At 49.4% G+C, this 13486-nt stretch overlaps 4 protein-coding genes across 4 annotated transcripts; 3 read left to right on the forward strand and 1 right to left on the reverse strand.

Annotated features, from left to right (window-relative positions):
* Positions 1–8: 8 nt before the first annotated feature.
* PENARI_c004G02354 (uncharacterized protein) lies at positions 9–1410 on the forward strand (the record flags this gene model as incomplete). The annotated part of the gene is made up of 5 exons (XM_022628979.1): positions 9–92; positions 152–164; positions 219–578; positions 647–981; positions 1297–1410. 5 exons carry the CDS (start codon positions 9–11, stop codon positions 1408–1410), a joined length of 906 nt encoding a protein of 301 aa, XP_022490791.1.
* A 345-nt stretch (positions 1411–1755) lies between these two features.
* Positions 1756–3471, forward strand: PENARI_c004G03474 (glycosyltransferase family 20 protein; the record flags this gene model as incomplete). The annotated part of the gene is made up of 5 exons (XM_022629035.1): positions 1756–2062; positions 2124–2496; positions 2546–2916; positions 2968–3307; positions 3357–3471. The coding sequence occupies 5 exons, from the start codon at positions 1756–1758 to the stop codon at positions 3469–3471; spliced, it is 1506 nt and encodes a 501-aa protein (XP_022491057.1).
* Positions 3472–4380: 909 nt separating this feature from the next.
* On the forward strand, positions 4381–5109 carry PENARI_c004G10439 (uS17 family ribosomal protein; the record flags this gene model as incomplete). The annotated part of the gene is made up of 1 exon (XM_022629398.1): positions 4381–5109. The coding sequence occupies one exon, from the start codon at positions 4381–4383 to the stop codon at positions 5107–5109; it is 729 nt and encodes a 242-aa protein (XP_022491055.1).
* Positions 5110–6415: 1306 nt separating this feature from the next.
* On the reverse strand, positions 6416–11427 carry PENARI_c004G06878 (uncharacterized protein; the record flags this gene model as incomplete). The annotated part of the gene is made up of 9 exons (XM_022629210.1): positions 6416–7370; positions 7436–7994; positions 8041–8290; positions 8344–8919; positions 8972–9660; positions 9711–9892; positions 9948–10953; positions 11017–11151; positions 11199–11427. 9 exons carry the CDS (start codon positions 11425–11427, stop codon positions 6416–6418), a joined length of 4581 nt encoding a protein of 1526 aa, XP_022490776.1.
* Between the last annotated feature and the right edge of the window lie 2059 nt (positions 11428–13486).

The following is a 13486-nucleotide window of genomic DNA, read 5'->3' on the forward strand; positions in this document are numbered from 1 at the left end:
TCTCAAACATGGCCACACAACTTGTCCAACTCCCCGAAGTGGAGCGCCTCAGCGCCTCAGTCATTCGAATCCTAGGCGGAAACCCAGGAAAGGTGAGTACATGTACGTGCATCAAAGCACTAGACCAACAAGCTAACCCAACCCAATCCAGTTCACACTCCAAGGTGACAACATCAACCAACCCAACACCCCTCCAATCCAATCCTAATAGAATATAGGAACAAATACATACCTAATCGGCCGCGGCCACAAAAGAATCCTAATCGACACAGGCGAAGGCAAACCGACGTGGGCCTCAAACCTCCAAAAGCTCCTGACAGAAGAGAAAGCCACAGTCCACCAAGCCCTCCTAACACACTGGCATCACGACCATATCAACGGACTGCCCGATCTACTAAAGATTTGCCCCAATGCCCAGATCTTCAAGAATGATCCCGACGATGGCCAATCTGATATCACGGAAGGCCAGGTCTTCTCCGTTGAAGGTGCTACCTTGACGGCGTTCCATACGCCTGGCCATACAGTTGACCATATGGTTTTCATGCTTGAAGAGGAGGGAGCTATGTTTACGGGTGATAGTGAGTATTTCATTCCCATTCCATTCAATCTGCCCAGTAACCATAAACATACACTAACAGAAACCCAGACGTCCTCGGCCACGGCACAGCCGTCTTCCAAGATCTAAAAACCTACCTCCAAAGCCTGCACCGGATGCGCGACCGTGTCTCCACAGGACGTGGTTATCCAGGACACGGCGCCGTACTGGAAAACACCAGTACACGCATCACGGAGTACATCAAGCACCGACAACAGCGGGAAGATGAGGTGCTGCGTGTACTGCGGTATGGCAAGCTTGATGTTACAGATGGGGAGAGCTCACCGGAGCGGAAGAAGGCGTGGTCGCCTATCGAGCTTGTTCGGTGTATTTATCGGGATGTTCCTGAGAGTTTGCATTTGCCTGCTTCTAATGGTGTTTTGCAGGTTCTTATGAAGTTGGAGGGGGAGGGGAGGACGGTTCATGATGAGGGGTCTGGGGGGTGGAGGTTGGGTGGGAGGTCTGCTTTGTGAATATGAGGTTTCATGGTGATAGGTTGTTGGATGTGTAGATACGTTGCAGTGTTTGGTTCCGGGTTTTTGGGTTTAGGCATCTGAATCATGACGTTTAGCCAATGTGTATATCGCTCGGAGTCGCGGATACCCTGGCTATTCTGGCACTTTGTAACTCTGAGTCTGTCGTCTCTTGAAGGTATCATGTATAGCTATCCAACTTAGCTATTAAATCGATCCTTTTTATAGATCGCCATTGCCTTACGTAAGGCCAGCGACGTCAGCGCTCGGTCATTGGGGATGGGCGAATGTGCTGTGACTGGCTGGGCTGAGATGCCCTTAGCCCTGTCTGTCAGAAAGTAGACCTTCCAGGGCTAATAACTCGTATAAATTCATCAATCCTCTTTTCCCTGCTTTCACTAATGTAATTGTTATTGAAGCACTCCACCGCATTTCCAAGTTTGTTCGGGGTGACCTCACTTGGCTCCCCGCCCTTGCTGACTTTCCGCCTTTCCCCTCCAAGACTTTTTTCCTTGGTTAATGGCACTTGGTAGCTACCTGCTCCTTCTCCAGATCATCTTGCGTTGTTCCTGAAGGGTTTGATCTTCTCCTCGCATAGCTGGAACTACAGCTTGGCCTGAACCTGGCACCTTGTTCACCGACCGACTCACCTCTCCGTATTCGCATTCCGATCCCCGAATTCCCGTCATGTCTTCCATTGAGGAAGAGCCGAAGCAGAATGAGGCACGTCTGCTTCTGGTTTCCAACCGCCTGCCGATCACCATCAAGCGATCCGAAGATGGAAAGTACGATTTCTCCATGTCCTCCGGAGGGCTGGTCAGCGGGCTGAGTGGTCTATCCAAATCCACCACTTTCCAGTGGTACGGCTGGCCCGGTCTGGAGGTCCCCGAGCCCGAGATCCCAGTGGTCAAACAGCGCCTGAAGGAAGAATACGGCGCTATACCCGTCTTCATTGACGACGAACTGGCAGACCGCCACTACAATGGATTCTCAAGTGAGTAGCTGATCCCCGCAGAGCTAGTCGCATATATACTGATATTCCGACTTTTGCATAGACTCCATTCTTTGGCCGCTATTCCATTACCACCCCGGTGAAATCACCTTCGACGAGTCTGCCTGGGAGGCCTACAAAGAAGCCAATCGTCTGTTCGCAAAGGCCATCAGCAAGGAAGTGGAGGATGGAGACTTGATCTGGGTTCACGACTACCACTTGATGCTGCTTCCTGAGATGCTTCGCGAGGAGATCGGTGACAGCAAAAAGAATGTCAAAATTGGCTTCTTCTTGCATACTCCGTTCCCTAGCAGTGAAATCTATCGGATTCTGCCCGTGCGCAATGAATTGCTTTTGGGAGTTCTCCATTGCGATCTCATCGGTTTCCACACTTACGATTACACCCGTCATTTCTTGAGCAGTTGCTCGCGCCTGCTGTAAGTTTAACTCTTTCGGGTTTATGTGGGTTGTTGCTAACAGAACCAGCGGCCTTGCCACTACACCTAATGGAATTGAATTCCAGGGCAAGATTATCACCTGCGGGGCATTCCCCATTGGAATTGACCCGGAGAAGTTCAAAGAAGGATTAAAGAAGGAGAAGGTCCAGAAGCGCATTGCCACCCTCGAACAGAAGTTCCAGGGCGTCAAGTTGATGGTCGGTGTTGACCGTCTTGATTACATCAAGGGTGTACCTCAGAAGCTTCATGCACTCGAGGTATTCCTCAGCGACCACCCAGAATGGGTTGGAAAGGTTGTTCTGGTACAAGTTGCTGTTCCTAGTCGACAGGATGTCGAGGAGTACCAAAACCTGAGAGCTGTGGTAAATGAACTGGTTGGTCGGATCAATGGAAAGTTCGGTAAGTACTGTCTCTCAATTTTGAGCTTAGCAATGGCTAATTGAATCCAAGGCACGGTCGAATTCCAGCCTATCCATTTCCTGCACAAGTCCGTCAACTTCGACGAACTTATTGCGCTCTATGCTGTATCAGATGCCTGCATTGTCTCGTCCACTCGCGACGGTATGAACCTGGTGGCCTACGAATACATTGCCACACAACAAAAGCGCCACGGAGTCTTGGTCCTTTCCGAGTTCGCCGGTGCAGCCCAAAGTCTGAACGGCAGCATCATTGTCAACCCCTGGAACACGGAAGAACTCGCAGGCGCCTACCAAGAAGCCGTGACTATGAGTGACGAGCAGCGAGCTCTCAATTTTGCCAAGTTGGACAGATACGTGTCCAAGTACACCAGGTAAGGAGTAAACAGCCAGTCCCCGGTATTCTTGACTAACATCCGCCAGTGCCTTCTGGGGCCAATCCTTTGTCACCGAACTCACGCGCATTTCAGCCCACTCAGCCGACAAATTCCAATCCAAGAGACCGCTCGGCGAGGGCGTTACCAAGCAGGCCACGTAATAAGTTCATCTTTAACGTTTGCAAGACACCCTGTGCTGCCAGTACCGGTTCTCTCTGGCTGCGATCGGAACGGCCTTCCGAATGAAACTTAGATACGCTCACGAACATGGATGAGGCGAATGCTATTTTCTTGGAGTTTATTTACTCTTTGTTTTATCTTTTCTTATGCGTTTTGTACGGGGTGCATGGGGTTTATTTGGCCCTGATCAAGGTCTCTAGGAATAATTGCCGATACAGTTAACGTTATTCGGTTTAGACTACAAACTCAAGTTCTCTACTCAATCTTTTTCGTTTGATTTGACTTGACTTTACTTGACTTGGGTTTGATGTACTGTATTACTCTTTGTATACTAGATCGGAAAGGGGGTTCTATGGTTGCAGTGCAGTTCGCTGAGACTTCCAGCATCTGGACAGGTGGCAGCGACGTCATGTCGGTCTTTAATGCGATGCTTGCTTTTGTCCTGCTACTGGTCAATTACTTCAATATCTTTCTCAGATATTTATACGTGCTTTGTAGGACACGTTTGAGGCGTTTTGACACGCCGAGGTACCTTGGACCGCATGGAAACAGCCCATGAAATTCAAATTTCTTCAATTTCGACCAAACAAGAGTAATAGAATGGAAAGACAACCGAATAGAACAGTTCACAATCTGTTTCGCTATGTTGGATTTAGACTAAAGTACTGTAGTTCTGGAGATCTATACTACCAAGTGCAAACAGTGCAAACATGCTTCCCCGAGAAATTCTCGAAATCTCAACTGCAAACACCTCAAGCTCACAACCATTGGGAAAGCACCATCACCACCACAACCCATTTCATGTGCTCCACTCCCCCGACTCAACCTCTCTCAACAACCTAACCCGAATCCACCAAGGGAGCAGCCACCTGCCACCCAAGCCAACCACAATGGCACCAAACCATCTCCTCCGGGCCGCAATGCCACTCCGAGCATCAATGACACCACTGTCCCTGACACGCCCAACCCTCCTCCAAAACACCCAAATCATAACTCCACTCCGCCAAAAGACAACAAGCACAAAACCCACATCCACACCCACAACCGCAACCCCAAACACCCTAACCGTGCCGCCCCGCCTGCGCAACTACGCCTCAGTCCTGAAAACCGGCACAGTAGTCTCCGTCGGCCGGATGGACCGCACCGTCCGCGTCTGCCACAGACACAACACCTACGACCGCCACATCGGCAAGTACTACCCAAAGGAAACGCACTACCTAGTCTCGGACCCGCGTAACAGCCTCCGCGACGGCGACGTAATCGAGTTCTCATCCGGCGCGCCCAAGAGCAAACACGTGCACCACGTCGTCGAGCGTATCATCACGCCGTTCGGTGTTGGGATCTCCGAGCGGCCGGCTGTCTTGTCGCGTGCGGAACGGGATGCTGAGCGTGAGGCGCGCTGGGCGGAGAAGTATGTGCGTCGTGAGGCGAGGATTCTTGGGCGCGAAGTTGATTTGCGCGCTGAGGCGATGGAGATGGCGGCTAAGAGGGGGGAGGCTGTTGATGAGGCTGTCTGGGAGGGGTTGTCTACTGCCCAGTTGATTCGCGAGTATCATGGGGGCCAGGAGCGTGTTGGGAAGATTAAGAAGCTTGTTAGGGAGAGGATGGAGATGGAGTAGGCTGGGTTCCTTTCTGATCTGGTCGTCTTTGAAATTGGTGCTTGATGCTCATTTGATTGAGCTTGTTCTATATTTGTACTCTGGGGTGATCCCTTTCTGTGGTTATATTCCACTTGTTTCATCTGTGGTGTTGCATGTCGGATTCAATGTACTGTACTATACCGCCTCAATTTATTTCTTTGCATTATCATAAGAGACACCAACGTAAAAGACAAAGGATGATATCAATAGTACGCAAGAGCTAAGCATGAAGCTACGCAAGCTATATTAGTGAATTATTCATAATGGGATTTCTCCTTTACCACCTTCATGCCTTGGTCGTTGCAAGACTCAAAACACGAGACAAACCGGGTCATTGTCCATGTCACAGCTGTCCAGTCATCTCAAAACCAAGCGGGCATACCAATGCGAGTCCTTTCATAGTCTGGTATGTCTCCAATGCAAGTTAATGGGCATTGTTGTTCGCTCCGACTTCGCATCTTAGCTCTTCTTGATACTATCCTCCACGTCACATATACTTTGTGATATCTTGTTATAGACTTACTCAGAGGTTGCAAGGGAAACTATTACATGTTTGTTATTAGGGCTCTCAGGTATAAAAGGGCTAGCCAGTCCTGGAATATTTGTAGATACACCACACATAATTCATCAAGATATCGGATATCTCGACATCGACCAGCTCCAAATCCAACCATCGTAGAACAAACCCTATTATTGACGGGCCGGACTGTTTCAATTTTTGGCAGCATAAACTACTCTTCTGTACGTAACCACACCGGACTTGCGTATAATGTTAACTGATTTACAGCGCAAGGTGAAGGGCGGCTAACTTGTCCGCAAAGTCTCCAAATCTGCCAAAGATCTCACAGTTGTGGCTCAAGTCAGTGACCATGAGCCAACAAGCAGCGATTCTAGCAAAATAATGGATGCTTTTTCCTAGAGTTACCGGATCAGAGATGCTCAACATCCCCACTGCTTTAGCCGCTTAGTTGAATTGCACATCCAGAGTAACCGTCTAATAGCCAAGTCCTTGCCAAGGCTCGCAGAAGGAATCCGACTTAGCTAGAAAGATCTGGGAGAACTTGATTTGTCGAATATCCAGTTTGACCAATAGCTGATTGCCTGTGTAATTCATGTCTATAATATACTTACATTATCCCATGCCAACATTATAGATGCTAATTAAATATAAGTTAGTAAGACACTGACATGTAGTCCCAATATCACATATAGAAGTAAGTCCGGCCGACAACAATCTCCCGGGGAATAAAACAGGAAATGTAAAAAAGAACAAACAATCCATCGCCTAATCAAAATCAATAATATCCTTGAAGTTATCAAGCAAATCAGAAGTATCATCATTATGCCATTCAGCAGTGAAACCCACGCCAGCTTCAAGCGTAGAGAAAGAAGACGCCTCCCTCTGTAGCGAGAGTGGTGTTTCGCCAGCCATGTATTTCAAAGGCTGAATCATAAAAGAAGAGATGGAGGAATTGCGCTTGGAACGGTCCTGGATTTCGTCGTTCCGGCGTTCGATTTGACTTGGCTTTCGTTTCAGGCTGCGGGCCCTATTTCTTTCCATTGTCGTTGACAGTGTGCTCTGCTTTGGAGGAATCCTGTGTTTTGGTACTGCCTGCTCTTCATATTCTGGGGGAGTGTCATCCTGGATCTCGATTACCTCGTGTTGAGTCTTGGGGGTTGATGGTTTGGTTTGGCTTCCAAGAGAGGACTCAGCTTGAGGAGCAGATGGTGCTGAAGATGTTGCATGCTTCTTCGCGATGCTGGGGACAGCTTCGAAGGTATGTTGTGTTTGCTTTTCTGTCATTGGAGAGTTTGGTCTTGCGAAGCTGGTGCCTGGTTCTCCGAGGAGGAGTGATGGAGAGATCAGATCGTTGAGGTCATCATCACCATAATCACTCGAATGGAGTCTCAATGGGCTCAACACTCGCTTGGTCTTGCTCGAAAAGATACTTGTGCTTCTATCTGATAGAGCAAACTTTGCTTGGGTTGAAGTTTTCTTTCCGACCTGAGACGTCAAGCTCTTTGTCTTAGAGGAATTGTCAGTTTTCTTGGGTTCACTGGTGCGTTGCTTTGCCATTTGGCTCCCTGGATTGAAATTGGTCGTGGGAATAATTTTCGTGATACTGTCAGAAATTGTCAATTGATTGAGGCCATTCTCCTTCTGGATAGCAGGGATGGACCGCTTTTTGGTAGGCTTCGGAGGCTTCTCCAGGCCATCCCGGCAGCAAAAATGCTTGCAGCTGGGACCGTCAGTCAGATCTTGGATACAGCAATGGATCTCGCAGACCTTGTCTTGTCTTTGCACCTGTGATTGCAAGCCCATTTGCCATTAGCAAGTCGAATCGGCTCGGGGTTCTCGTCTTCTTGATCTTTCATGTCTACGGCCCGTTCGTCGTCTCGAGGGGTTGAGACTTTCGTTCCTCGCTGGGGCGGACTTGGAGTGGTATCGATCGAGAACCAGTCCATCTCAACATTTGGCTGGAACGTCGGCCTGGAATAATGCTTCGGTTTGCTTGAGCGGTCATTCACGGCCAGAAAATCGTCTAGTTGCAGATCGTCGCCATCGAAGTCAAAATCCTTGGAGTCTCGGCGTGATTTGGGAGTATTTCTGGCCACGGCTGAAACATTTGAGCGAGACATGCTCGTCGCTTTGCCTACATCCACGACCCGTTTTTGAACATGGTCTTCCGAATCTTGGTGAGGTCTCGACGTGCAACTGCTAGCAACCATCTCTCGGATGCTTGAAGGAGAAATGTTTGCCGTTGAGTGGCCTGCTTGCGTTGCAGTGAGATTCCCTCCTCGCACAGGAGCAAACGACAGAGGCGAAAGCTTAGGTCTGAGCTCAGCCAGCCTCGCCGTTCCAGCTTTATAATCGTTAGCACAAAACCAAAGTCTGAGAGAACATCTTACCAATATCATCGCACATAACATGGCAAACAACAAATTGCTCAGCACTTGTCAACTCCGCAGAAAGATCAATATCCAACCGTTCCTGGAGCTTGCTCGCACCAGTACGTCGAAAGTCAACCATGCGGCCATCGGACGTCTCGGTCAAGCAACAAACATAAACCGGGCGTCGTTGAAAGAAAGTCGGAATCTTATCATTCATGAACGCAACCTCAACCTTGAACCGAAGAGTGACACCTCCATTCTTGACTTCCTATATCAAATCATCAGCAAGAATGAAATGCAAAACCATAGTCATTCACAAACCTTCCCCAACATCCTAACAGCAACCCTCAACTTGGGAAACTCCTTCAGCCTAGAGAGTAATTTCGCCCCAAAAGGCGGATTCTTACTAAGGACCATATCAATCCGATAAGCCTCCGTTTCCTCCAGAGATTCTAAACTGGTAATACCGGCAGCAGCAAATTTCCGAACAGCAACCACCCCAACTTGCTCAATCTGCTTCATCTGGAGAGGGGAATGATCCCAAACTTTTGCACCGAAGCTTCGAGCAAGTTCCAAGGCATTGAGGATAGCGATTGAGTCTCCGCGCGCAATCTGGCAATCGATTAAGCAACGGACTAGTCGGTTGACATGGGAAAAGACGAGGGTTTTGTCTTGGGCGAAGGTAAATTTGTACTTTTGGAGCTGATCACTGTCTGGGTAGTCGATTGCTCCAAGTTCGGATTGGAGGAGGAGGGAGGTTTTGTGGCATGGGAGAGCTATGTCGACTTTGATGGGGAATCGGATGCCTGGGTCACAATTGATTTCGCGGTAGAGGGACTTTTCACCTCCTTTCAGGCGGATCTCGCGGAATTCGTCGCCTTGGGAGATAACGTTGAGCTAATATAAGTTGTCAGCACGGGTTCAAATCAGTGGTGTGGGAGAATATCACAGTCTCGGACAGTGTTGCTCGTGGCTTCAATGATAACAAGACTTTCATAGTCTCAAATCGGATGTAGTACCGAGCCATGGCATTGCCAAATTGAGTTGAGCAAAGACTGTCAGCTTCAACAAGCCCAACCTCCCTCAAGAGATGAATGTCCTTCGCACAAATCTGTCGCAAAAGTTCATCCTCGTCCTCCTGATTCGCACCCTCTTTGAGCTTGTAGTGCGTGGGGTTCCGGCGAAGCCTGACAAACAAAAACGTCCCAGCAAGCCATTTGACAGCGGAGTCAATGTCGGAGATATTACCCAGCCCAATCTCGGCATTGAGGTGATCAATCAGATTCAAATGCAAGCAGCTCTCCAAACTCTCAGATCCAGAAACGAGTTTCTCGTAATGATTCACACGTTCCTTTCGGGTGAGGATGACTGCCGTCGCACTGTCATCGAATTGAGGCCTTCCTGCACGACCGAGCATTTGCATCATCTCTAGATCAGAGTATTCCTTGCAGCCCCCGTCTTGCCAACTGACGGTGTTTTTTATTATCACCAGGTGACATGGTAAGTTGACTCCCACTGCGAGGGTTGATGTACAGCATATCACGCTGATGTGGCCATCCCTGAAGCCTGCTTCGACTGTGTGGCGGTCCCCGGGTCCCAAGCCGGCGTGGTGGAATGCGACTCCGGCGGCGATAGTTGCTACCTGTCATTAGATCTGAAGTACAATGGTCAATGGAAAGAAGACATACTCTTCAGATCATCGTTATGAGCATCGAGAGGTCTCGCAGGCCCCTTCCAAAGCCTGGCTGGTGGGTTAGTCATCGTCCAAAGACGAGCCAGCTCCTTCGCTGTTGAAAGGGATGAGTTTCGTGTACAACAGAAAATCATAATGGGCCTTTGGCGTGAATGCATTCCGATGACCTCGGGCAACCTGATAGATCTCTCGTCAGCATAGTACGATGAACCCGGAACAAAAGTGTACATACTTCGAGCCACAGATTTTATCAAAAGCAAAGTCATTCAAAGTAGACTGATACCCATAAACGACCTTCGTTAACGTAACCGGACGAAACTCCTCCCCGAAATGCTCTCTGTGCGCAGGAACATGATGATTTGTGGCATTCTTGCCAAGCCAAGTAGCAATATCCTCAGAGTTGGGAACGGTAGCACTGAGCGCCACGAAGCGAACATTCGATCCGATATTCTTCATCCGGGATACAACCGCCTCGAGGGTTGCACCGCGAGTTTCCTTCAGGATGTGTACTTCATCAATGAGGAACAGTTTCACGAGCTGCATCAACTTCCCGTGATCTTTCCATTTCCGAGTCATGCTATCCCACTTCTCTGGAGTTGTGATGATAATTTGACTACTCTGCACAACGCGCAGTTGCATGTGATCCGTGTCGCCGGTTAACTCTGCACATTTGAGATTCAGGCTTGAGAATTTGGAGTGCCAGTCTCTGAATCGTTCGGCACAGAGTGACTTCGTGGGTGCTTGGTAGACGACTTTGAAACGTTCGTCTTTCAGGGTGTTGAGGAGTCTGCAGATTGCCAGTTCCATGATCACTGTCTTGCCACTGCCGGTTGGTGCCGAGAGAACGATGTTGTCGTTGCTGTTATAGACAGCGTGAAAGGATTTGGACTGGATGGCGTTGAACAATGGGAAAGTGAACATCGAGCGATAATTCTCGGGTATGTCGTTCACGGAAACGAGCACGATGCCTCGAACGGACGGCGGGATATGACTGGGAGGCCCTTGTCGGTGCTGGTTGCCAATCTTCGCTCCAGGACTCACATGGGTAGACAAAGTTTGAGGCGACGATTGAGTAGTATCCTCATGATATGGGCCACGATTCATCTCCAGGTTGTATTGCTCTATCTGCTTCGCCTCCTTTCTCGGACGAAACAGCGCTAAAGGACTCGAAGGTAATCTTGGCCCAATACCCGACGGAGTAGACGCATCACCGCTGTGAGGAGTGATACTATAACTTGCTATTGCATGTCAATCTCTGCTAAACACGGGGGATCAAACCGCAACCAATTCAACCAACTCACGCTGAAAGAAACGAGAGATATTCTGCGGCTGATGGTCACACTGGAAGGATAATTGAAGTGAAGAAGCCGGTCGAAATCCTAGATCTGCATCTTGAATCGCCATTTGTCTATCGTTCTGAGCTAGTAGTTCCAGATCTTAAGGTCTATCAGCAGCTGTCCTATATTTGGGACGGAAGAATTACCAAAAGCATCCAATTCCGGATCTTCATCGTGGAGAGATGATGCCAGGGTACTGAAAGGCTGTTGGGGGGATGGACTGCTGTATCTTGGTTGCAGGGAGCCTTCGATGAGTCTTTGGTCGATGACTTCGGTCCTACTCTGGGATGGGGAGGAGGGAAAAGATACAACTGGGGCCCTTAGGGAGGGTCCTTGGAATGGTTTGAAAGTCTGTGGTTGATGATTCCTTCGCATTTTGGCTGTATTTCTGGGTAATTGGGAGCAACTCAGATGGTGGAGATGAACTACATTCCTACGGTAGGGCTGGTAGGTTTGGCCCGTGGGAGGTGACCATGTGACGGCACGTGGACGCACCCATGTTTCTCATGTTTACTGACAAGGACTATGAGCAATTAGCAGACACTGTAAATGATCTGGGGTATATGAAAGAGTTTCATTGCTTCGTATATATGCATACATGAGCCAAGACCGAGAAAAATCGGGTATCCCGGACGGCGAGAGGACATGCAAAAGGCTAGCAAAGAGCAAGCAGCCAGCTCCAATAAAGAGGGCCAGCACCGAGCACCAAGGAATGTCACAAAGAGTTGTTTTCGAGCGATGCGAAAAACGCCGCATTTGTTTCTGCATCTATCAGGTATCCAATATCATGTCCCGTGAAAAAGAGGCATGTCAATCTGACCCAAAACACCGGCAATGTAATGTTCGCGAAGTCAATTATTTCTCGTCGAAATAGCTGCTTGTGCTTACATTCCGGCTAGAGCTTACCCTAGCGTGGCCAGGTGCTGGTGAAGTAGGACGAGATGATGATATGCCATCTGACAGGAACGGGGTATTTGGAAGCTTGATGGAGAAGTCGCTGGACGAGGGAACCACGGGCGAGCCGCCAGGTCCTCCGACGTCCTTTTCGTAGGTGTCGACGCGAATTGGAGGCGGGCGAGAGCCACCAACTGTGGGAGTGAAGCTTGGGTTTCCGTAGTAATGAGTTGCTACCAGGACTGCAGCCGAGCCAAAAAGGAACTAATGCAGTCAGTATTTCATAGCCATAGGTGAGGCCTTGCAAACTCAAGGAATCAATGAGAAGGAATTGAACAGGTAAGGGACATACGCTTGCAGAAACCTCAAAGTCAAAGAGCCAAATGCTTCCAATAATGCTCAGGATAATATTGACGGTTGTCGCCAAGCTCCTTGCATCCTTCTGCGCATGGCTGACGTAGAAGGCTGAGACAATCCCACCAAGGGCCTGGATAACAATGGTAGACCACACCGCCCAATTGTAACCCTGGAAGAAGCCATCTTCGGCGATTTTCTCGCCATCGCGGAAAACGATTCCAATGAAGAGAGCAGGGAAAATGGAGTAAACAGCCAATTGCACATTGCGAACCCACAACGAGATGTGGTTCGAGCTGTCCTTGAGCACTTTCTCGAAGTAAGTACTCGCCAGCCCAGAGGCCAAAGCCGCACCGATGGTTGCAAGGAGGCCGATAGTTGAGTTCAGGTGCGGGTCAGCGGTCAAGATATCCTCTTCGATACCCTCGTACGTTGCAGACCGCTTGTGCAGACTACTGCCAGAGCCAGAGCCTTGCTTGACAGCCTTCCACTCCTCCAGAGAACGAGGGAAGTAGTGGTTCGCGTGGTCATCTTGCAGCATCCGCTCGGTGCTTGCATCAGGGATCTGCACCAACGCCACGCCGACCACGAGCAACAGGAGCAGGCCCCACTTCCGGGGTGCGATACTCCGTCTCAGAAGCATGAGACCAAAGATCGCCGTTGTAAGGAACTTTAGCTGGAAGGTAACTTGGAACGTCGCAGCTCGTAGGTTCGACAGCGCAATGTAGAGAAGCGAGTTGGACAAGACGTCTAGACCGGCCGGGATGGCCATTTTCCAGCTATCGCCTGTGAAGACCGCGCTTGTAAGGGAGAAGAATAGGGAAGTGGCGGGCATGGAGGGAGGAGCGGTTTTCGAAACGTTATAGAGAGCCATTGTGAGGGAGATGGCCAGTTTGACGACTTCGACTAGGAAGACGGCCGTGGATGTAAGGTATCGTTTCCCGCCGGCGGGGGGCATAACTCGAGAATAATGGGCTAGCTAGAGGATCGTAGAAGCATATGTTAGCCATTGATGCCATCACGAGGATGTATTTCGCCGCGCAAACAAACCACTTACCAGTACAAACGCAGTAGACTCCGAGGTCAGCTATAAGAAGACCAGGTCAGCAACGAACATAGACCCCAGGGCTGCACCGATACGATGCCCAACAGATAACTCATACCAAAACCCACGGCGCGTTGTTAG

Source organism: Penicillium arizonense, assembly GCF_001773325.1.
Source record: "Penicillium arizonense strain CBS 141311 chromosome Unknown PENARI_contig004, whole genome shotgun sequence".
NCBI classification, from domain to species: domain Eukaryota; kingdom Fungi; phylum Ascomycota; class Eurotiomycetes; order Eurotiales; family Aspergillaceae; genus Penicillium; species Penicillium arizonense.